The sequence below is a fragment of the Mustelus asterias genome, chromosome 1 (assembly GCF_964213995.1).
Source record: "Mustelus asterias chromosome 1, sMusAst1.hap1.1, whole genome shotgun sequence".
Classification (NCBI taxonomy): Eukaryota; Metazoa; Chordata; class Chondrichthyes; order Carcharhiniformes; family Triakidae; genus Mustelus; species Mustelus asterias.
In genome coordinates this window covers 39487067-39511407 of record NC_135801.1, presented here as the reverse complement: position 1 = coordinate 39511407, position 24341 = coordinate 39487067, and the positions used below count along the sequence as shown (strand labels likewise).

At 44.0% G+C, this 24341-nt stretch overlaps 1 protein-coding gene across 1 annotated transcript in view; it reads left to right on the top strand.

The window, feature by feature from the left end:
• Nucleotides 1-24341, top strand: part of LOC144506549 (scavenger receptor cysteine-rich domain-containing protein DMBT1-like) — a 56447-nt gene that overhangs the window by 17725 nt on the left and 14381 nt on the right. Inside the window, exons 5-14 of the mRNA XM_078232858.1 lie at nucleotides 894-1199; nucleotides 1976-2284; nucleotides 3359-3658; nucleotides 5916-6016; nucleotides 11088-11243; nucleotides 13501-13704; nucleotides 15071-15131; nucleotides 17528-17842; nucleotides 22672-22983; nucleotides 23705-24019. Of these exons, the coding sequence (XP_078088984.1) occupies nucleotides 894-1199; nucleotides 1976-2284; nucleotides 3359-3658; nucleotides 5916-6016; nucleotides 11088-11243; nucleotides 13501-13704; nucleotides 15071-15131; nucleotides 17528-17842; nucleotides 22672-22983; nucleotides 23705-24019 (2379 nt within the window). The remainder of the gene's footprint in view (nucleotides 1-893; nucleotides 1200-1975; nucleotides 2285-3358; nucleotides 3659-5915; nucleotides 6017-11087; nucleotides 11244-13500; nucleotides 13705-15070; nucleotides 15132-17527; nucleotides 17843-22671; nucleotides 22984-23704; nucleotides 24020-24341) is intronic.

Below are 24341 nucleotides of genomic sequence, written 5' to 3'. Positions count from 1 at the left end.
GCTTGGTGATTTGCTGCAACGCATCTTGCTGCAACCGGTGGAGGGATTGAATTCTAAAGCTGGTGCATGGGGAGCTGATCAAGCAGCCTCCTTTGTTTTGGATGGGGGTCAAGATTCTTCAGTATTGTTAGAGTTGCACTCATCCGGGCAAGTGGAGAGTAATGTATAATTCTCCTAACTTGTAGGTGGTGGACAGACTTTGGGAAGATGGGAGATGAGTCACTTGCTGCAAAATTCCCAGTCTCTGAACTGCTCTTGTAGCCACAGTGTTTATATGGCTAGTCCAAGTGATGTTTCTGTTCACACCAAGATGTTGATTGTGGGAGACTCAGCAATGGTTTTGTCATTGTATGTCAAAGAGACATGGTTAGATTGTTTCTTATTGGAGATAGCCATTGTGTGACACTTGTGTGGCACAAATGTTACTTGCCACTTGTTCAAGCCTGAAAGTTGTTGAGGTGAACTACATCAGCACCTAAGGATTTATGAATGATGCTGAATGTTATGCATTCGTCAGTGATCATCCCCACTTCTGATGCTATGATAAAGGAAGGTCGCCGAAGAAGTAGCTGAAGATAGCTATATCTCTGCAAATAACACGAGGAACTCCTGCAATAATGTCTTGTAATAACAATATGATTGTTTCATCATCATCGTAATTGAGATTGACATTTAATTCCAGATTAATTAATTAATTGAATTTAAATTCCACCAGCTGTGATGATGGATTTGAACCTGTGTACCCAGAGCATTAACCTAGGTCTCCAGTAATATTACCACGAATGCCTACAGTCCCCTCAACATTTTTAAGTTCATTTTAAAATTGACAGCTTTCTACAGATTATTTTAACCCAGTTTAATCATATTATCCAATGTTCCCTTCTCTATTCCAGGACCAGTCCCCATACGACTGGTGAATGGTACCAACATATGTTCCGGGAGAGTTGAAGTCTATCATAAATCCATCTGGGGAACGGTCTGTGACAATGGCTGGGATGTCAATGCAGCGAACGTGGTTTGCAGAATGTTGAACTGTGGGACAGCCCTGTCAGCCACAAAAGGAGCTTACTATGGAGAGGGGACTGATGACATCTTGTTGGATAATGTGAGGTGTAAGGGGATGGAGCCTACCCTCGCTCAGTGCTCTTCCAACCCACCGTATTGCACACACAGGAAGGATGCTGGAGTGATCTGCTCGGGTAAGTGGAGTTACCCGTTCATTGAATCTGTTATTTTTTTTCACAATATAGTTCTATAATGGCAGAGATTCCTGAACTATACATGTTTCCACCCAAAGGCTAGAAGATAGTGCGGGTGTGCAATTTGTCTGGCCAATCAGTTTGGCGGGGAGGGGGGTGGCGGGGGTGGGGGGGGGGGGTTGCATAGAATCATAGAATCCATATAGAACAGAAAGAGACCATTTGGCCCATCAAGCCCACACCGATAACAATCCAACCCAGGCCCTATCCCCGCAACCTCACGCATTCACCCTGTTCATCCCCTTAACACTAAGGGACAATTTAGCTTGGCCAATCAACCTAACCCGCACATCTTTGGACTGTGGGAGGAAACTGCAATACCCAGAGGAAACCCATGCAGACACGGGGAGAACGTGCAAACTTCATACAGACAGTCACCTGAAGCCAGAATTGAGCACTGGTCCCTGGCGCAGTGAGGCAACAGTGCTAACCACTGTGCCACCGTGCCACCCTCATCTTCCTACTGAGAGGTTGAATCCTGGTCCTCAGCTTATACATGCCCCTGCCCGTGTTTTATTGTTGCAGGGCAAGCTTTTAAAACTTCGTCTGATTGCCCTCCACCCCCTAAAATGCAGCCTAGGAAAGAAGTCAGGGCCAGGGAACTGAGTTTGTGGCGGTCTTCAGAACATTTAGTTGAAGGAAATTTCTGTTCATTCAAAACTGGAAATTGAACAAGCAATGTGACAAACCAGACTGTGTTCCCATCCCTATTCCAGGTCCGGTGCCCATACGATTGGTGAACGGTAACAACATGTGCTCTGGGAGAGTCGAGGTCTATCGTAACTCTGCCTGGGGAACTGTTTGCGACAATGGCTGGGATATTAATGCAGTGAGTGTGGTCTGCAGAGTGTTAAATTGTGGGACAGCCCTGTCAGCAAGGACTGGAGCATTCTATGGAGAGGGGACTGGGGACATCTGGATTACAAAGTGTCTTGGGACGGAGCCTGCCCTTGATCAGTGCTTTGTCAACCCTGGGGTGGTGAAGAACTGCAAACATAGCCAGGACGCTGGAGTGACTTGTTCAGGTTAGTGGGCTCACGTAGCATGCTACTCTCTCCTCACTCCCAGGGCCCAGGAAAGGGAGTTCTAATTACCAGGGCTTGTGCCTCTAGGGGAGCCCAAACTCAAAGACCATATAACCTGTCACTCTGGATGGCCAGAGTCTAAGGCAGCCAATCTGACTCATTGACCATTCCAGTTGACAGACTAATTGGCCAATGATTGCTGTTGTTATGAACAACAGCACTCATTGGTCAAGCAGTAGTGTGTGCCAAATTCCTTTCTTACTTTGCAGTCTTCTACCTGCATAAAATTGTTCAACCCCACTGTGCCTATAGTTCCCAATTCTGGGGACCCAAGGATGTTGGGGGAAGGGCTAAAGGCAGGGATTGGGTGAGATAATAGAGGCCTGGAAGCAGGAGAAACACCAAGGCCCATGATTTCTCTACCTTGCCCTGCTCACTTTCCATAACCTATAAGATCCTACCTAGTCAAGCCTCACTTTCCTAGTTGCATGTACCTTTAGTATCCTATCTAGTCTAATACCACTCTTCCTTTGCTCCCTGTACTCATTAATACCCCACCCAATCTAGTCATGCTTTATGATGTCATTCTTTATACCTTTAATATCCCACCCACTTGAATCCAACTCTTCTGCTCATATTTTTAACTCATCCACCTCAATCCCTCTCTCCTGATCATTCCCCATATCCTTTAACGTCCCACTGAGTTTAATACTACTTTCCCGCTCGCTCCTTGCACCTTATATTATCCCACCCAGTCTAACTATACTCTCCTATGATCCTAATCTTCCCTTGGTAACACCCAGTAATCTCTGTTCTTCATCAATCTTCTCTAACCTCTTGCTGCCCTTACTAACATGCAGTGAATCTGTGCCCCATTTTTTCTTTTTTAAAAATAGTATAATGTGATGTCAAACCTATTCCCAATTTTCCAACCATGGCCTGCCCTGAGATTCAAGTTCAAACAAACTTCATGCAGTCTTGAATCCCTGTGGAAAATCCAGACATGGAGCCCAATGAAAGTGCAGGTAATCCCAGAAATGTTGAACCTTGTCCCTTTCTCTTTTCCAGGTCCAGTACCCATACGGCTGGTGAATGGTAACAACATGTGTTCTGGAAGAGTTGAGGTCTATCATAACTCTGCCTGGGGGACAGTCTGTGATGATGACTGGGATGTAAATGCAGCGAGTGTTGTCTGCAGAGTGTTAAATTGTGGGTCAGCACAGACTGGAGCTTATTATGGAGAGGGGACTGGGGACATCTGGTTGGATAATGTGAGGTGTAATGGTACAGAACCCACCCTCGATCAGTGCTCTGCCAACCCTTGGGGGGTGAATAACTGCTCACATGAGGAGGATGCTGGGGTTACCTGCTCAGGTGAGTACAACACTTGTTCTTGTCCATGTTATTTTGCCTTGTATCTTTGAGAGAGATTTGCCAAGACCACAGGCCTTTAGTGCTGAGACCACATGCCTATAGGCAGGGTGTGGGGTGGTAAACTTAGATTGTGATTGATAGTCTATGGGTAGACAGCTGTGCAGTGAAATAGTTTGGTATTGATACAGATCTATGGGAAGAGCATTGGACTGTGGGAACAGTTTGGGACTCATATAGGGCATATGGGGAGAGAATGGCACGTGGGATTAGTTTGGGATTGAGATTGACCTATGGGGAAAAAAATGGGTGCAGGAATTAGTTTGGGACATTTACAGGGCAATGGAACGAGATTAGGTCAATTGGATTGGTTTGCGGTTTGATACTGGCATGGGCAGTGAAATTAACAACAAGAGGAATATGTTACTCTTATACACCTTTACTATGATAATATGTCCCAAGGCACTTCACAGTAGAGATTTTCAAATGAAGTTTGACCCGGAGATAAATAAGGACATTAGGACAGTTGAACAAAAACTTGACAAAATGGCAGATTTCAAAGAGAACTCTGAAAAGAAGGAAGTGAGGTAGAGAAGTAGTTGAGGGAAGTAATGGTCAGGTTTGGTACAGCTGAAAGCCCAGCAGCTGTTGGTGGAGCAATTAGAATCAGAAATACGGAAGAAGCCCAATTTGGAGGAGTGCAGAGATCTTGAAGGATTGTGAGGTTGGAAGAGGGCAAAGAGCTTGGAAGGGGATGAGGCCCATGGAGGAACATGAAAGCAAGGAATCGTAGGTTTGGTGGAGACTACAGAGATGGGGAGCAGGTGTTGAGGGCCATGGTGAGATTTGAAGAAGAAAATAATTGTAGGGTTGTAGGATGTTACAGGCATAGGGAGGGGTGAAGGGTGAGGGCCATGGAGGAATTTAAAAACGAGGCTGAGAATTGTAGGGTTGAAGAAGGTTACAGAAATAGAAAGGGTAGTGAGGCTAATAGAAATTTGTAGACTTGAAGGAGGTTTCAGATACTGGGGCCCTAGAGTTATGGAGGGCTTTGAATACAAAGATGAGAATCTTGAAGGTGAAGTGTCGTTGGACAGGACGCTAATTGGTCAATGAGTACAGTGGTATTTGATGTGTGTTAGGATATGGGACAGCAGAGCTTGGATAGCTGAATGTTTGAGGGTAGGAGTCTGAACAGGAGAGTTTTAGGGACCAGATCAGAAACTCTAAAGTAAATTATGAAGTTAGGCTAGACCCCAACTATTTTTGATTTTGGTATTAATGTGAGCATAAGATGTTTCACTCCAGGTGTGATTCTATTGACCTACTAGGAAGTTTTTATTAAAACAAACTTGATTTAACAATACAGTTTAACTAAGAAAAATTACATAACCTTTACCACGTGAAGTACTAAAGTATGACACAGTATGATTCTTAACTGCTAGCTGTCTTTATTAGATCCAATTTAAGTAATATTCCTCATAGATGTAAACTCCTCATCAGAATCAGTTAGCAAAAACACACAGGCTTACATGAGTTGCCAGTTCTCAAGCCTTTTAACCCCTCTGCACAGGGAGAGACACCTGTCTTCTGACTCTCATACAGCAGCCTTTAGAGAAAGACCTGTTTTCAAACAGTAGAGGGAGAAAACACCTCTTGCCATTTGCAGACTTCTGGAAAGAGATAGCTAGTTTCTAGCAGATCCCAGACTTCAATTTCCAGGGAGAGAAAGAGCTGCTGCTTCTTTTAAATTTAAGCGGCAACTGCCTGCTTGTCTCTCTATAAGCCTAGCTCCATTCACATGACTCTGCTTGTCAAGCAGCCTAATTAAAGTTCTGAAATCCCAGGGGCCAACCCTAAAAATAACAAAACTGCATTAACTCAAATTAAAACAAACACCCCAATAATTAGGAGCAATTACTTTTCTGCAGGCTCAGCATGTGGGCTGCCACTGCAGACAATCAGCACCATAATCAGAGCTGCAGTATAAAACAGTCCCTTCACAAGAAACATGACACAAGTACATTTCTTAAAGGCAAAGTATCTTCACAAGAACGTCAAGTCCAGATGTGACAAAGGGCAAGTGTGTGAATTTTGACTGAAAGAGTTAGTATTGGACTGGAGAAACAGTACCACCCATATGATGATGTAAGGGAGAATCGCATGACTAGAAGGCAGGATGGGAAAAGCTCATGCTTTGGACTAAGGAAGACCTCCAGTCTTGAATATCTGTAAATAGTTATATTCTTACAATAAACAGTTATTGCTCAGACAACTATGTCTCTGAAGCCAATCACAACCAACATACACCAGATTTTAGCAGCAGATGAGCTGAGGCTGGAGTATGTGGATTTGATGATGGTGAGTATTTGGGATTGGAAGTTCTTCTCAAGATCAAACAGGATGACGAGGCTGTTTTTTTTTTGGCATGGATGTGTCTTAAGGGTGATTTAATTGAAGCATATGTAATTATGAAGGTCCGAGAAAGTGATTTGATTTATTATTGTCACATGTATTAGTATACAGTGAAAAGTATTGTTCCTTGCGCACTATACATACAAAGCATACCGTACATAGAGAAGGAAAGGAGAGAGTGCAGGATGTAGTGTTACAGTCATAGCTAGGGTGTAGAGAAAGGCCATAAAGGGCAAATTTCCCTTACCGGAGAGTTAAATATTAATTTTATTTATTAGTGTCATAAGTAAGCTGACATTAACACTGCAATGAAATTACTATGAAAATCCCCTAGTTGCCACATTCCAGCACCTGTTCGGGTACACTGAGGAAGAATTTAGCATGGCCAATGCACCTAACCAGTACGTCTTTCAGACCGGGGAGGAAACTGGAGCATTCGGAGGAAACTCAAGCAGATGCGGGGAGAATGTACAGACAATGACCCAAGCCAGGAATCGAACCCGTGTCCCTGGCGCTGTGAGGCAGCAGTGCTAACCAAATAATCAGGGGTGATAGATTTAAAGCAACTGAGAAAAGAATTGGTACTTTTTTTTTAAAAAAGGATGTTTTGCTAAATTTAATCATTTTATCTGGTTGCCTGTAGCCTTATTACTGGATCCCAAATGAACCTTTAAACTATTTTAGTTCAACAGCGATATAACTATCAGGCAAGAACTTGGATGCTGAATTCGCAAATAATATCAAAAAATATTAAATGAAGGTTAAAATAAAACAATATACTAATCAATTAACTAACAGAGCAAAATAACAAAAATGTATACTTATCAATAATAATGCCATTCAAATGGATGGTCACTCCAGAAGAAACACAAAATGGCTTCAACACTTCTTGCCAACTGGAATTCTGCCTCTAAATCAGAAGGAAACTGCACTATCTGGGATACACACTGACAAGAATTCTGCCTCTGTCCCTGGGCCCAGTGCTGCACTACCCATTCTCACCTCCAACAGTAATTCTAACTTTGCTCTGAGAAAACACATTACAGGGTCCTTCACTTGTATACTCAAGCAAGATGGTTCCAAAAACCTTATTCTATACCTAATTCTGATATCACCCCACCTTGATCCAAAGTTGTTGTTAACAGCCAATTGGTCAAATATATAAGGGTCAGTATTATAGTATAAGGCACATAAGGTTAATTTGGGACTGAGTACAGGCAGTGAAGTAAGAAGGCACATGATCCGGATCCAGTGTGGTGTTGGGCAGAGATGTGTGTAAACCTAAGCATAGAGACAACTCCCAACTTGTACCCTTACATGTGAAAATGGTCCTAGTAGTTAATAAAGACTTACAGTTGACCCACTGAAGGCTCAAAGACTTCTTTAAGAGACGCTGTTTTGTAACCAACGCCCTCCCAACATGATTGTGGCAATGGGATAAAAACTAAGAACCTTATTAAAATGCAAGACAAACCAAAATGCTGGAAGACTAAGAAAAATCCAACAAAGCTTTCTGACTCAAAAAGAAGTTCCTAAAGACCAGATGCAGAGAGGGAAAAAAAATTACCAGGAAACAAGCAGAGAAAAGCTTAGAGGTTGAAGGCAGAGATTTAAACTTTCTTACTGCAGTAGAAGACTCCACTGAATCCCATTTAACCCAAATTCAAGAGTCCGGAACCTGCAAGGGTGAGCTATTTTTAAAAAATTCCAGGCTCCAGCAAGTCCTGGGAACTCCTTCGGAGTAATTCAGTGTCAGAAGTTCCATTTGAAAGAAACCTGTCACTAAAACCCAATCTCTGAGTCAGAGCCTGAACATGCCGATTCTAAACATGTCTAAAAAAAATAACAAAATAATTAAATATTTTTAGAATGTGTGATTGTCCAGCTCAGTTTAATAAAAAACGAGCTGAAGCTCCATTTCGACTGTCTTGACAGTTTAAACAGTAAACTGCTAAGCAAATGAAGTCAGCAGACAGCTGACCCAGGCAGTCCATGTTTTTTAGAGGCGAGCCTTTACCATTTTGCAGAGCCTGCCAAATCCGGTAAGTGTGGGAAATTCCTTTGCCTCTGAATGAATAGCTCACCACCTTGAAATCCAGAAGATCTAAAGTTGCACATACACTCCTAAAAATAGATGACAATGTGGGCGGCATGCTGGCAGTGGTTAGCACTGCTGCCTCACAGCTCCAGGGACCCAGGTTCAATTCTCAGTTTGGGTCACTGTCTGCGTGGAGTTTGCATGTTCTCCCCGTGTCTGTGTGGGTTTCCTCTGGTTGCTCCGGTTTCCTCCCACAGTCTGAAAGACGTGCTGGTTAGTTGCATTGACCTGAACAGGTGCCGGAGTGTGTCGACGAGAGGAATTTTACAGTAACTTCATTGCAGTGTTAATAATTAGCCTTACTTGTGACTAATAAATAAACTTTAAAACTTTAAACTTTAATTCCACACTTCCAAGTCAACTTCAACTAATCCAAGGCTCAGATCGATCACAAAATGAATGTATTCGGAGGAAAAAATTCTTAAGATACAGTATCGGTTCAGTTTTTAAGTAAAAAGTTGGAAAACCTGTAAGTGAAGGAAGATCTAATCCTGAAAAAGGCAATCCAGATGGTTACAGACAGACCTTGTGAGCAGCACAGGATCATCTTAAGGGGAGAGAATAAAACATAATGCAGAGACCAACCTTCAGTCAAGCTAGTTAAGCAATAAAGACACAGAAACATTGTAAGTCAGAAAGGTAGTACCAGAACAGACCGGCACAGTGGCCATGTCAATGCTCTGGAGTGAAGTACACTCATAGGTGACATAAATGTCCTGCAAGTGCAGCCCAATGCAAGGGGGTATTAAAGAAGAACGCTAAACTCATGTGGGTTTTCACTCCATGAAAGGTCCTCCATCCCCTCATGAAGCACATACAACAGCAATTGGATCAGATGACAAACATGGGAGTCATCTCCCCAGTCATGCAGCTGACCTCATGGTGATCCAGGGTGGTCCCAGTCACAAAACCGAATGGTTCCTCCAAATTTACATCTAATTGGTACAGCTTAACAAGGCCATAGCCAGAGAGGTTCATCTAATGTCCTCAATGGATGAAGGCCTCATTAAACTCTTGAAGAGTTGCAATTATGGTATCTTCAAAGCTAGATACAAGCACAGATTCTGGAAATTTATATTAATGAATTCCAATGACAATCCCTTTGATTGATCTTGCTACAACCCGTCTACCATATAGGATCATGTCAGCACCAGAAATATTCCAACATATGATGCTGGTCATTTGGCACATGGACATTGTCTTTGTTCACAGTTCCTGAGTGGAGGAACACGACAAAAGATATGCCTCAGAGCTAGAGTGCCTGTAGGAATGATGACTGACACTGAATGACAAGTGCATGTTTTCCAAACCATCGATCCAATTCTTGGGATACATCATCAGCAACATTGACATTGCTATGATGGCCATGGGGGATTGTTAATGGATCTCCCTGTGGGCCTCATAGAATATGAGCCCACCTATTAGGTGAATGGAGGCTATCCCGATAGGGAAGGGGCAGTGCGGGATTTAAAACCAGCTGGCTCCACTCAGGCTGTCAGTTGAAAGACTTTGGGGCTTGACCTTTGCACTGTAGCTGCCGAACAGCAGTTTGAGCACATTGTAAATAAAGGGTGATGGTGACGGAAGACTGGCCTTAGTAAGATTGGCGACAAGGAGTAAAGGGAGTTTTTTTCTTCCCTTCAGACCATTTTTACTGTTGAGACAAATAATCCTCCGATAAGAAAAATGCATCTTTTTGGCAAACTTGAAACCTACGATGTGAGCATAGAAGACTGGGCCTAATACACAGAGCGCACAAGTTACTTTTTTCAGGTTGACAATATTGAAAAGGTGACAGCATGCAGGATGCTGAACTTCAGTGTATTAAAAAGCCTGACCTACCCGGATGCCACCGATTCCAAAACCTTTGATGAATTGATGGACTTGGTTAAAGACTATTATGACCTCAAACTTGCCATGATACTCCAGCGACACAGCTTTAACATGGCGAGGCGAGCCCCTGGGAAATCTGTCACCAAATTTCTGACCAGGTTACAAAAATTGGTAGAGCACTGTGAATTTGAGCCATCCCTGAATGACATCTTGCAGGATAGACTGGTCTGTGGAATTAACAATGTGACAGTCCAAAAAGAATTATTGACAAAATCCAATTTGGATCGAAAGAAGGCCATTGAGATAGCTCTATCATTGGAGAATGCAGAGAAAGGAGCTTAGGAACTATAGGGGATGTCGGGCAGTAGTGTCCTCTGATTGGGGGGGCGAGGCCTCATGCAACATCCATCCCTCAACCGAGAGCAATGGTATTGGTAAAATATCACTGAATCCCTTACACTGGTGGAGCCCAAGTCGCATCACCAGGCAGGCAAGGAAGAGCAGGAGACAACCTTCAGACTCGTAGGGAACATATTCCAGAAGGTTGTAGATGGTGGGCTATTGCAAGTGCTCCAGAAGACCACAACTGAGGGAAAGATACAGAAACAATCAAATGTATGCTATTTTGAAAAAAACGCAAGGCCAGCACTGGACCATACCTTGTATGAACAGGGACAATGCAATTAATTCGCATCACCATTTCAAAGCTTGCCTCATAATGGTGGAATTGTTAATAAATGGCAACCATTAAAAATGGAAGTGGATACAGGGGCTGTGATTCTACATTATCGGGGAACAGACTAATGATCGCCTCCGAGCTGTTATTCAGCTCCTGAACTTACAAAACACAAAGGCCAGACTGGCCACCTACACAGTGGAACCGTTACATATAAAGGGCACCAGGGAGACGCTAGTGACTTATAGGTGGCAGACAACTCAACTTCCACTCATCATTGTGTGGAGCAAGGACTTAGCCTCATGGGGAGAGATTTGCTCCAATACATCAGACTGAACTCGCTGAAGATCTTCAGGCTGGGCACAAGAGGACTGTATGAAGTTATCAATAAGTACCCCTAGGTTGTCCAGGAAGGGCTTGGAAAAATAAGGGGAGCCAAAGCTAAGATCTACGTTGACCCTGATGCTATGCCTAAGTATTTTCGAGTGAGACCAGTTCCATACTCCCCACTGGAAAAAGTAGAGTTGGAACTGGAATGCCTGGAAAAGCTGGACATAATAAGGCCTGTATAAGTTACAGAGTGGGCCGCACCTGTTGTTTCTGTCTTGAAGCCGGATAAGTTGGTCCGACTTTGTTGAGACGATAAGCTTACTGTCAAAAGGGTTTCTAAAGTTGACAGATACACCATGCCCCAGATTGAACACCTGTACGTCAGGTTAACTGGGGGGGGGGGGGCAAGCATTTTCAAAGTTGGACATGAGCCATGCATATCTCCAACTTAAATCAGACCAGCCTTCCTGAAAGTACATGACAATTAATACGCACAAAGCATATACAAGTACACTCACCTACCCTTCAGGGTCTAGTCTGTGTGCGCTATTTTTCAAAGGGTCATGGAGAACATACTCCAAGGGTTACCTTGGGGAACGATGTACCTGGATGATGCCTTGGTCACAGGAACTTCAAAACATGGAAGAGGTCGTACAGTGCTTCTTGGAGCTCGGGGTATGCCTGAAAAGGGAAAAATGTGCCTTCCAAGCAAATGCCATGACCTATTTAGGGTATTGGATGGATGGCAAAAGGTGTTCATCTGGTGGAGGACAAGATGAAGGCCATTAAGGAGGCGCTAACTCCAAGGAACTCCTTCCTGAGGTTAGTGAATTATAATGGGAAGTTTATTGCGAATTTGGCTTCTTTTCTGGCCCCTTTGCATATCCTCCTACAGAAACATCAAAGGTGGTTTTGGGAGGTGCCGCAGCTGGAGGCTTTCAACAGCATTCAACAGAAACCTTGTCCTCTAACTTATTGGTCCATTTTGATCCCGAAAAGGACCTTATCTTGACATGTGACGCCTCCCCTTACGGGGTGGGGGCAGTACTGGCACATCACTGGCGAGATGGAACAGAGAAACCTTTGCATATGCAGCTAGGACCCTCTGGCACTGGGCCAAGGTATTCCCAGATCGAGAAAGATCGACAAACAGCATTTGTCTTCGCTGTTTAAAAAATTCCATCAATGCATCCATGGTAGACACTTCACCGTAGTAACTGATCATAAATCATTGCTTGGACTTTGCTCCCATTGTCTCCCCCAGATATAGCATTGAGCCTTGTTACTGGGGGTTTATGAATACCTACTAGAGCGCCACCCCGGGACCCAGATAGTTAACGAGGATGCACGGAGTCATCTGCTGTTTCCCATTAGCCTGGCTTTGTTACCAGATATGGAAGAGGTTCTGATGATATTCAATTTTTTGGACAAATTAAAGCCTGGGCACAAAAGGATCCAGTGCTATCTAAATTAAAATATATATAATTACATGGAGGATTCAGAGGACAGTCTTCAGATGAAATGAAACACTACTTGATGAAGAAAGACGAGCTCAGTGTTTAGGATGGCATTATTCCCTGGCGTTCCTGCATAATTGTCCCTCGCCCAGGGTGACGTCTGGTACTTATGAAGTTACACCATAGCCACCCTGGGATTTCAAAGATGAAAATACTAGCCAGGAGCTATGTATTGTGACCCAGCCTTGATGCAGACATTACCAAATTAGTCAGACATGTGAATCATGCCAAGAGATTCAAACCGCCCTCCCCCCTCAGCCTCCCTTGTAGGCCCTGGGTGCAAGTGCATATGGACTTCGCCGGACCTTTTTTGGGTTCCATGTTTTAATAATGGTCAACGTGCATTCCAAATGGTTGGAAATACATCGCATGAATTCTACCATTTCCCATGCTACCATTGAGAACTTGTGACAAAGTTTTTGAATGCATGGAATACCTGAAGTCCTGGTCTCTGACAGTGGCACTGCCTTTACAAGCACCGAGTTTCAGACCTTCATGCTTTCCAATGGAATCAAACACATTCGGACAACAACCTATCACCCATCATCAAATGGATCAGCTGAAGGGCGGTGCAGACTTTTAAGTTCAGTATGAAGAAGCAACCTGCAGCGTCCATAGAGACCAAACTGACATGATTTTTATTAGACTATAGGACTACCCCTCACATTGACAGGAATTGCCCCAGCGGAATTGTTAGTGCGGTGCAGGCGTCAAACAAGATTAAGCCTACTGTTCCCAAACCATAAGGGAGGGTGGAGTCCCAACAAAAGAACCAGAAGAAGAACTATGATTCTGCAATGAACTATGATTCAGCAGACACATTTGCTAAAAAAAGGATGCCAGCTTTGTTGAAGAACTGAAAGCCAATCAATGAGAAGACACCACAAGTAAACTCCAATAGATTCACCAGAAGCAAATGCGCATTGAGGAGTGTGCTTGTATCTGCAAATTCTGCCAACTAAAATGGCCTTAACAGAGACCAAATGGAGGTGCCACAAAAACTTGGTTTGAGCAACAAAATCCTTTTATGGTTATAGGTGACCTCCTGGTCTACCACAAACAGCTGGTAGCCAGTGTCCCTGTGGCCAGAGATCCTTCAAAAATACACCAGATTCACCTGGGCATCACTGAAGTGCATAACATGGGCCTAATCCACTTTCTGGTGACCAAAGGGACCACTGTAAATTTCTAGGTTTGAGTGTTGCACAGACAGGACCAGAGGAAACTCATTATCCCCATGCAATTCCTGAACAGGCCTTGGGAAAGGCTGGGTGTTGACCTGTTATCCACAACATCAACTCTTCCCTTACAGTGGAGGATGACTTCTCCAGGTGCATGGCGGCGAAACAACTGTACAGGTCTACTTCAAAGGCAGTAATTAAGGTGGTAAAAGAGATATTTGTGAGCCATTGCACGTCCAAAAATGGCTCACAATTTTCCAATTAATACTTTGCACACTTCTCCACAACATCTGGCTCTATACCAGCTCTGCAAGATACCTACAGTCAAATGGAGAAGTTGAAGGAGATTCTGCGCACTAAAGCTCAGGTTGACACTGCAGAGGGCACAGTCAATTGAAACAGGAGGAATGTGTCTTATCCCAAGAACAGCCATTCCCATTGCATAGTGGAGAGCTATCAACGAAGGTACCCAGATAATCAGGAACAACAGTCTTCCACTCTTCCGATTGAACTGCAAATGAAGTATCGAAGGGTTATACAGTCATCTGGGGGATAGTGATAAAGTGGTAATTATGATGATGTAAATAAGTGGGACTGATAATGTTGTATATAAAGTAAACTAGTATAGCTTCAAATGTATTGGATAAAGTTTATTTTTTTAAAGTTAATTTTTTTAGTGTCACAAGTAGGCTTACATTAACACTGCAATGAAGTTACTGTGAAAATCCCCCAGTCGCCACACTCCAGCGCCTGTTCGGGTACACTGAGGGAGAATTTAGCATAGCCAATGCACCTAACCAGCATGTCTGTCAGACTGTGGGAGGAAACCGGAGCACCCGGAGGAAATCCACACAGACACAGGGGAGAACATGCAAACTCTGCACAGACAGTGAGCTGAGGCTGGGAATCAAACCCGGGTCCCTGGTGCTGTGAGGCAGCAGTGCTAACCACTGCTGCTGTGCAGCCTCCTTGGGAGGAGGCATAATGTAAGATCTGGCACATATAGAGTTCGATCCATTTCCCACATCTCTGCCGTCACTGCTTCCCCTCCTCCCCAGAACCATGATAGCTCTCCAACCCCCTTGTCCTCACTTTCCAACCCACCAGCTTCCCCATTCAAAGGATCATCCTCTGCCATTTCCACTAACTCCAGCATGATATCACCACAAAAAACATCTTCCACTCAGTACCACACCCCCACCCACCCCCCGCCTACCCCATCAGTATTCCACAGGGATTGCTCCCTCCATGACACCCTGGTTCAATCCTTCATCATACCTACCTCCTTATTCCCTGCAATTGCAGAAGGTGCAACCCCTGCCCGTTTACCTCTTCACCATTTAAAGACTCAAATATTCCTTTCAGATTAAGCAGCATTTCACTTTTACCTCCTTCAATTTTGTCTATGCTTCCAATGTGGTCTCCTGTATACTGGTGAGACAAAACTCAGACTGGGGTGACTGCTTTGAGGAACACCTTCACTCAGTCTGCAAGCATGACCTAATAATCTTCCTGTTGCATGCCATTTTAACTGAGCATCTTGCTCTCATGCCCATATATCCATCCTTGGCCTGCTGCAATGCTCCATAAAAGCACGGTGCAAGCTTGGAGGAGCAGCATCTCAATTTATGGGCACATTACAACCCTCGGGATTCAACATTTGAGTTTAACAACTGTAAACTGTGACCTTTCGCCTCCATTTAAAAACTTTTTAAAAAATCCCATAAGTTTATTGTCTCAGTGTAAAAACCCTCCCTCCTGTCTATCCCCCTCTCCAACACACACATGCACATACGCACACATCCATATGTCCCTTTTTCTTAAGTTTCCTATATCTTGTTACAATCTCTCCCAGCTACAGTACAATATCCAACACATTTTGCCTCTCTAGTTCTGATGAAAAGTGAAATTTCTCTCCCTACATATGCTGCCAGAAGTGCTAGGTTTTCCCAGCATTCTCTGTTTGTTTTTGTTTCAGATTCCAGCAACTGCAGTACTTTACTTATTTTAGGATTAATTGGGACTGACTACCGTCCATGCAGTGATGTAAGAAGGTATATGACCCAAAGCCAGACTCAGTATGGAGTTGAGCAGAGATGTGAATAGACACAAGCATGGAGACAGCTCCTAGCTTGTACCCTTTACTGTCCATGTGTAAGTAGTTCTAGTAGTTAGTAGTGGACACTAAAGGCATGGGGAGAGAGCAGGAGTATGGCATTGAGATAGAGGATCAGTTATTATCACATTGAATGACAGAGCCGTCTCAATAGGCCAAATGGCTTCCTCTTATTTTCTATGTTTCCATGTTTAATAAAGACTTGTAGTTAACCTATAGAAGACTTCAAGTATTTCTTTATGATTTATTTAACTTCATTAAGCTCTGTAACTAACAGCAATCCCCCCACCCCCACAACAAATTTCATTGGATGTGTTCATTTGCGCACATTCCCTTAAACATGAAGACGGATGAAGTACTCTAACATGTTTTCCTTATCTCAATACTGCACCAAATGCTGTATTCATTAGGCCCAGTATTAGACTAGTCAAGGTTATGTGCTCTGATAGGGACCTAGACAGTGTAGGTTCCCTTCTCAGAATATGCTGTCATAGCATGGTTGAATCTGAGATTTTGATTCCAACATAAGAATATTAGTAGAAAAATACAGAAATAGGTATAATCTGACTTTCATTAACCACCTAATTAATTACTTATTCTTCAGTTACAGAGCTAATGATCATCTGTTGCTGGCTGTTACACTAACCACTCGTATCATAAAAGAGTATGTTGCATAGTTTTGTAGTAGGTCTTCAAATCACAAAATGACTTATTTTTAGATAAGGTGTAAGTACAAAGCGGCAGCTTGACCTTGTTAGCCTTTTGCTGAATACAACCTCAAAAAATTGTCAAGTAAAGCAGGCAAATTAAATCTTACTAAAATAAATGATAAAACCTAGGCCATTTTATGGAATAAAGAGCTGAGGAGCAATTTTTTCAGTCAATGGTGGTGGGGGTCTGGAACTCACTGCCTGAAAGGGTGGTAGTGCAGAATCCCTCATCGCGTTTAAAGAGTATTTGAATGCATATTCGAAACAAAGAACAAAGAACAGTACAGCACAGGAAACAGGCCCTTCGGCCCTCCAAGCCTGTGCCGCTCCTTGGTCCAACTAGACCAATCGTTTGTATCCCTCCATTCCCAGGCTGCTCATGTGACTATCCAGGTAAGTCTTAAACGATGTCAGCGTGCCTACCTCCACCACCCTACTTGGCAGTGCATTCCAGGCCCCCACCACCCTCTGTGTAAAAAACATCCCTCTAATATCTGAGTTATACTTCGCCCCTCTCACCTTGAGCCTGTGACCCCTCGTGAACGTCACTTCTGATCTGGGAAAAAGCTTCCCACCGTTCACCCTATCTATCCCCTTCATAATCTTATACACCTCTATTAGATCTCCCCTCATTCTCCGTCTTTCCAGGGAGAACAACCCCAGTTTACCCAATCTCTCCTCATAGCTAAGACCCTCCATACCAGGCAACATCCTGGTAAACCTTCTCTGCACTCTCTCTAACGCCTCCACGTCCTTCTGGTAGTACTGTAAACTGCAGATTTGCGGAGCAAGTGGCCTCCTTCTATGCTATAAATTTCAATGATACTGTGAAAAATATTGTCCAGCCTCAGCATGAGGGATGGATTCTTGATGAGTGAGCAGAGTTTGCAGCGCTCTTCAGTCTTCCTGATATTTAATGGAAGGAAATTACTGCCCATAACCGGATGTTGAACAAACTGTGACCAATCAAAGGACATGTTATCATTTCTATTTCAGGTCCAGTACCTATACGACTAGTGAATGGTACCAACATGTGCTCTGGGCGAGTTGAGGTCTATCGTAACTCAGTCTGGGGGACCGTTTGTGACAATGGCTGGGATGTAAACGCAGTGAGTGTGGTCTGCAGGACCTTGAACTGTGGGACAGCCCTGTCAGCACAGACTGGAGCTTACTATGGAGAGGGAATTGGGGACATCTGGTTGGATAATGTGAAGTGTAAGGGAACAGAGCCAGCCTTCGATTTGTGCTCTGCCAATCCCTGGGGGCAGAAAAACTGCACACACAGCCAGGATGCTGGAGTAATCTGTTCAGGTGAGTGGGCACACTCAATATACTACCTTTTATTATCATGCCTAGTCTAATCCCACTCTTCTGCTCATTCCCTATATTCTTTCATATCCCACCCAATATAATCCCACTCTCTTGCTCACTCATTCGCTGTCTGTGTGGAGTTTGCATGTTCTCCCCCTGTCTGCATGGCTTTCCTTTGGGTGCTCTGATTTTCTCCCACAGTTCAAAGATGTGCAGGTTAGGTGGATTGGCCATGTTAAATTGCCCCTTGGTGTCCCACGATGTGTAAGTTAGGAGGGTTAGAGGGCTAAAAGCATGGGAGTATGGGGATAGGTTGGGGGTGGGCCTGTGTAAGATGCTCTTTTGGAAAGCTGATGCAGACTCGATAGGCCAAGTGGCCTCTTCTGCACTATAGAGATTCTATGACCTAATGATATTGAGAGGGATGAGAAGCAGAAAGTGATCCTGTTGACAGCCTGCGAGGTGCCGAACTTCTGTGTTCCCAGACGTCTGACCTACCCAGATGTCCCTAACTCCAAAACCTTTAATGAATTGATGGATTGTGGTTAAAGGCTATTATGACCTCAAACTTTCCATAATACTCCAGTGATATCACTTTAACATGGCAAGGGGAACCCCTGGGGAATCTGTCACCAAATTTCTGACCAGGTTACAAAAATTGGCAGAGCACTGTGAATTTGGGCCAGCCCTGAACAACATCTTGCACGATAGACTGGTCTGTGGAATTAACAATATGATAGTCGAAAAAGAATTATTGACAAAATCCAATTTGGATGTAAAAAAGGGCTATTGTGATAGCTCTATCATTGGAGAATGCAGAGAAAGGAGCTTTGGAACTACAGGGGATGTCAGACAGCAGTGTCCTCTGATTAGTGGGAGGGGCCTCATGCAATGTCCATCCCTCAACAGAGAGCAATGGTATTGGTAAAATATCACTGAACCCCTTACAGTAGTGGAGCCTAAGTCGCATCACCAGGCAATTAAGGAAGGGCAGGAGACAGCCTTCAGGCTCATAGAGAACATATTCCAGAAGGTTGTAGATGGTGGGCTATTGCAAGTGCTCCAGAAAACCACAATTGAGGGAAAGATACAGAGACAATCAAATGCGTGATATTTTGAAAGAAACGTAAGGCCAGTATTGGGACCATACCTTGTAGAAAGCCCCATAACCATGAACAGGAACAATGCAATTAAGTTGCATCGCCATGACAATGGTTGCCCCTATGATGGTGTGGTTGTTAGTGAATGGCACCCATTAAAAATGGAAGTGGACACAGGGACTGTGGTTCTCCATGGAATCGAATATCAGGTACTGTGTATAACATGGGACTGACTGGTTTTTGGCTTTGGCCAAAACAAATTTCTAAATGTTCCAAACGGAATCCCTTGGAATTAAGGGAGTAATTTGCGGGCCATACCAGGACAATGTCCAGGTGAGACAGAGTCATAATGTTAATGGGGAACGGTGGCATCAAAGAATCATAGAATCATACCGTGCAGAAGAGGCCCTTCGACTCTTCCAGTCTCACTGACATGTGTGAAACACTTGACCTCCCACCTAATCCCATTTACCAGCACTTGGCCCATAGCTTTGAATATTATGATATGCCAAGTGCTCATCTAGGTACTTTTTAAATGTGAGGCAATTCACCTCTACCACCCTCCCAGGCAACGGATTCTAGACAATCACCACCCTCTGGGTAAAAAGGTTTTTCCTCACATGCCCCCTAAATCCCCTGCCCCTCACCTTGAACCTATGGCCCCTTGTAACTGACCCTTCAACAAAGGGCAACAGCTGCTCCTTATCCACTCTGTCATGTCCCTCATAATCTTGTACACTGCGATCAGGTTGCCCCTCTGTCTTCTCTGCTCCAATGAAAACAACCAAAGCTTATCCAACCTCTCTTCAGAACTTAAATGTTCCATCCCAGACAGCACTCTGGTGAATCTTCTCTGCACCCTCTCCAGTGCAATTGTATCCTTCCTATAATGTGGCGACCAGAATCGCACACAGTACTCCAGCTGTGGCCTCACTAAAGTTCTATACAACTCCAACATGACTTCCCTTCCTCAATTGGTAAAGGCAAATCTCCCGTATGCCTTTTGCACCACCCTACCAACATGCCCTTCCATTTTCAGAGATCTTTGGACAAACATGCCAAAGTCCCTTTGTTCCACAAAACTTCCTTGTGTTGTGCCATTCATTGAAAACTTCCTTGTCAAATTACTCCTTCCAAAGTGTATCACCTCACACTTTTCAGGGTTAAATTCCATCTGCCACTTATCTGTCCATTTGACCATCCTGTCTGTATCTTCTTGTAGCCCAGACACTCTACCTCACTGTTAACCATCCGGCCATCTGCAAACTTACTAATCCTATCCCCATGTAGTTATCCATGTTGTTTATATAAATGATGAATAATAGCGGACCCAGCACACATCCCTGAGGTATGCTACCAGATACTGGCTTCCAGTCAGTAAAACAGCCTTCTGTCATCATCCTCTGTCTCCTACAACTGAGCCAATTTTGAATCCACTTTATCAAAGTACCCTGTATTCCATGTGCATTTACCTTCTTTATAAGTCTCCCAAGTGGGACCTTTGCTGAAACCCATATAAACCACATCGACTGCACTAACTTCATCTACAGACCTGGTCACCTCCTAACAATATTCAATCAGATTTGTTTGGCATGACCTCCCTCTGACAAAGCCATACTGACTATACCTATTCAAGCCATGCCTCTCTAAGTGAAGATAGGTGCTCTTCTTCAGAATTTTCTCCATTAGTTTCCCTACCACTGATGAAAGACTCACTGGTCTGTAGTTACCTGGCTTATCTTTACAACCCTTTTTAAATAAGGAATTACATTAGCAGTTCTCCAGTCTTCTGGCACCTTTCCTGTGGCCAGAGAGGATTTAAAATTTGGGTCAGAACCCCTGCAATCTTCTCCCTTGCCTCCCACAGCAGCCTGGGGCACAATTCACCTTGACCTGGAGATTTATCCATTTTTAAGTCTACCAACACCTCCAATACCCTGTCCTTCCCTATGTCAATTTGTATAAGAACCTCAATTTCTCTCCCTGAGTTCCATACCTTCATTCTCATTCTCTTGGGTGAAGACAGATGTGAAGTATTCATTCAACACTCTATCAGTGTCCTCTGGCTCCACCCACAGATTCCCCCCTTAGTCCCTAATGGGCCCTATCCTTTCCCTGGTTATCCACTTCCCATTGATATGTTTATAGAAAGTCTTGGGATTTTCCCTACTTTTATCAGCCAGAGCTCTCTCATATCCCTTCTTTGCTTTTCTAATTGTTTCTTGAAGCTCCACCCTACACTTTCTATACTTCACTTATGCCTCTGCTGATTTGCTTGCCTTGTACCTGCCAAAACCTTTTCTTTTGCTTCTCATCTTATCCTGAATATCTCTGGTCATCCATGGTTCTCTGGGCTTGTTATGTCTTTCTGTCACCCCAGAGGGAACATACTGGGCTTGTACCCTTTCAATTTCCTTTTTAAAAGTCTCCCATTGCTGTTCTGTAGATTTTGCCATAGCAGCTGTTCCCAGCTTACCTTGGCCAGATCCTGTCTTATTCTATTCAACTCTGCTCTCCTTCAATCCAAAAACTCATTTTGAAAATCCTCTATGTCTTTGTCCGTAATGAGCTTAAATTGTACCAAAGGTGGAGGTGAAGGTCCGCTTGAACAGATCGGTAGCTATACAAATATTGTGTTGTATCAGGCCAAAAGCTAAGCAGTTGGAAGAGGAAAGTGCAGTTGTAAGTGAAGTGGGCGAGTTTTTTCCAGGGTTGACACAGTAAATAGTATGGTTGGGAAGTGGAACGGTGGTGAGCAGTACTGAATTTACATATTAGCCCAAATTTTTCAATTAGCATTGGAAAAGTTCTAACACAGAAAATAACATGCACTTACCTGCCAGCCTTTTTCAGTTCAGATTTCACATGTTGGCCACCGCCTGAGGCCTCCATCATAGAAAACCAGGCCTCAGCTGGAGTGGCCAAGCCATGCCCGCGCACCCCCCCCCTCCCCCCACCCCCCCACTTTTTACAACACTAGCTACCTTTAATGTTTGTGTCTCAAACTTGCGTTCTAGCTATGTTTCACATTAGAAAATGTTTTTTTTTATTCCTTGGATAGTGGAGTTAGTGATTTAAATTGCTTTTGTCGGATGGTTCCCAGCCCAGTTCAGAGGAAGTTAGCACTTCTGGGCAATTGCCGGGTAAACTCTTACATGGGAACTTTTTAGAAGGATTGTCCAGTGCATCATTGGATTACCCCCCCAAATGCGATGCTGGGGCTCCCGGATGTTATGGGCCATAGACTAGGAGGCCTCGTGAGATGGCAGGAGCGCATGGGTGACCATAAATATATGTAAGGGAGCTTATATTGAGAGAGGGATTTAGGAAGGACAGGAAGGCAGTGAACTCATGAAAGAGAACATGAAGAATGAGATGGAAATTGAAATTACAGAGAATGCTCAGTGCAGAGACAGAGGAAAGCAGTGAAGATATCTCAGTGATGGTGGGTGATAGAGAATGAGGATTTTAACAAGAGGTAAGAGGGTAGAACAAGGTGAAATGCTGAAATGAGAAGTAGAGGGAAAGAACAAGGTGGGGTTTCTTTATAAGAAGTACACTGCCACTGTGGCAGTCTTGGCAAGGCAAGCGAAGGAATGCTAGGCAGGGAGGCATCATTTACCTTTTAGCTTACTCTTGTCAAGTCTGTGATCTGTACAATAAGCTGAAGAATGGCAAGGTCTTTTCTGTTCTGTGTGCAATTCTCAGCTAGAATTTCCTTATTCACAGGGCTTTTACCAATCAGACTGACTGATGGGAGAAATATGTGCTCCGGGAGGGTGGAGATTCTTTACCAGTCTGCCTGGGGGACAGTCTGCAATGATGGATGGGACCTCACTGACGGGGATATTGTCTGCAAGCAACTGGACTGCGGGAAGGCCTTGTCGGTAACCAGGGCCTACAAGGGACAAGGGAGTGGAAAGATGTGGCTGAGTGGTGTACAATGCAGTGGAACTGAACCTTTCCTAAGCCAGTGCCTTGCAAACCCCTTGGGGAGCAGTAACTGTTCCCACACACGGGATGCTGGCATCAGTTGCTCAGGTAAGACTAGTCTCCTTGGCAAATGTCTCAATCTTCATTAGTTCCCCAAGCAGGAGTCTGTGCACTGGGCTCCTCCAGTCTGCACACTCCCATCCAGCTGGTGGAGACAGCATAAGAAGGAGGTGACTCTGCCCATCATACTTGTGGAACAACCATCCAGTCAGTCCCACTCTCGCTGCACCGTTGTTATACTTGCCAATTTTTATCCATTTCCTCCTTTAAAAGATTCTATTGAATCTGCTTTCATTGCCCTTTCAGGCACAGTACTCCAGCAGGGTCAAATTGATGATGGCAGCTGAGAGGAGGAACAGCATTAACTTAAATTATTAAAGGAGTTGATAGGCTAGATGGAAATAAACTGTTTCCTCTGGTGGGCAAGGTTCCAGAACAGGGGCAATGGTCTTTAAGTTAGCGCTAGGCTGTTCATAGGTCCTGTCAGGAAGCACTTCTCCACTCACAGTGGAGGAGAAATAAGGAACTCTCTCACCTGAAAAAAACCTGTTGGTGCTGGAGGTCAGTTGGAACTGTCAAGATCAAGATTGATGATCAATATTGGGTATGGATAACAAGGGATATGGAGCAAAAGCAGCTAAATTGATATTGAACGACAGATCTAATTGAATGATGGAAGATCCTAGTGGGCACGAATGGACTCCTTTTGTTCTTATATTGCTCCTGTTGATAAATTCACAGATTAACAGTGTTCCTATTTCTATTTCAGGTCCGGTGCCACTGCGTCTGGTGAATGGTTCCAATATGTGCTCCGGGAGAGTTGAAGTCTATCATAACTCCAACTGGGGCACGATCTGTGATGATGGCTGGGATGTTAATGCAGCAACTGTTGTCTGCAGAATGTTGAACTGTGGGACGGCCCTATCAAAAGAGACCGGAGCCTTCTATGGAGAGGGGACTGGGGATATCTGGATGCATGATATGAGGTGTAATGGGACAGAGACTGCCCTCAAACAGTGCTCTGCCAACCCATGGGGAAAGAATAACTGTACACACAGGGAGGATGCTGCTGTGATCTGTTCAGGTGAGTGGGGTGACCAGCAAATAGGTTCAAAGTAGAGGAAATTGGTAAAAAGACAAAATTAAAGGTTCTTTATCTAAGTGCATGTTTGAGGGAAAAAGCATGATTGATGAGTTGCTGTCATAAATGGAAATAAATAGATATAATGTGATTGATTACAGAAATATGGTTGCAAGGTGAAGGTGGCAGTAACTGATTATTTGGGGCTCCTTGATTATTGGAGGGGTAGTCATAGAACATAGAACATTACAGCGCAGTACAGGCCCTTCGGCCCTCGATGTTGCGCCGACCAGTGAAACCAATCTAAAGCCCCTCTAATCTACAC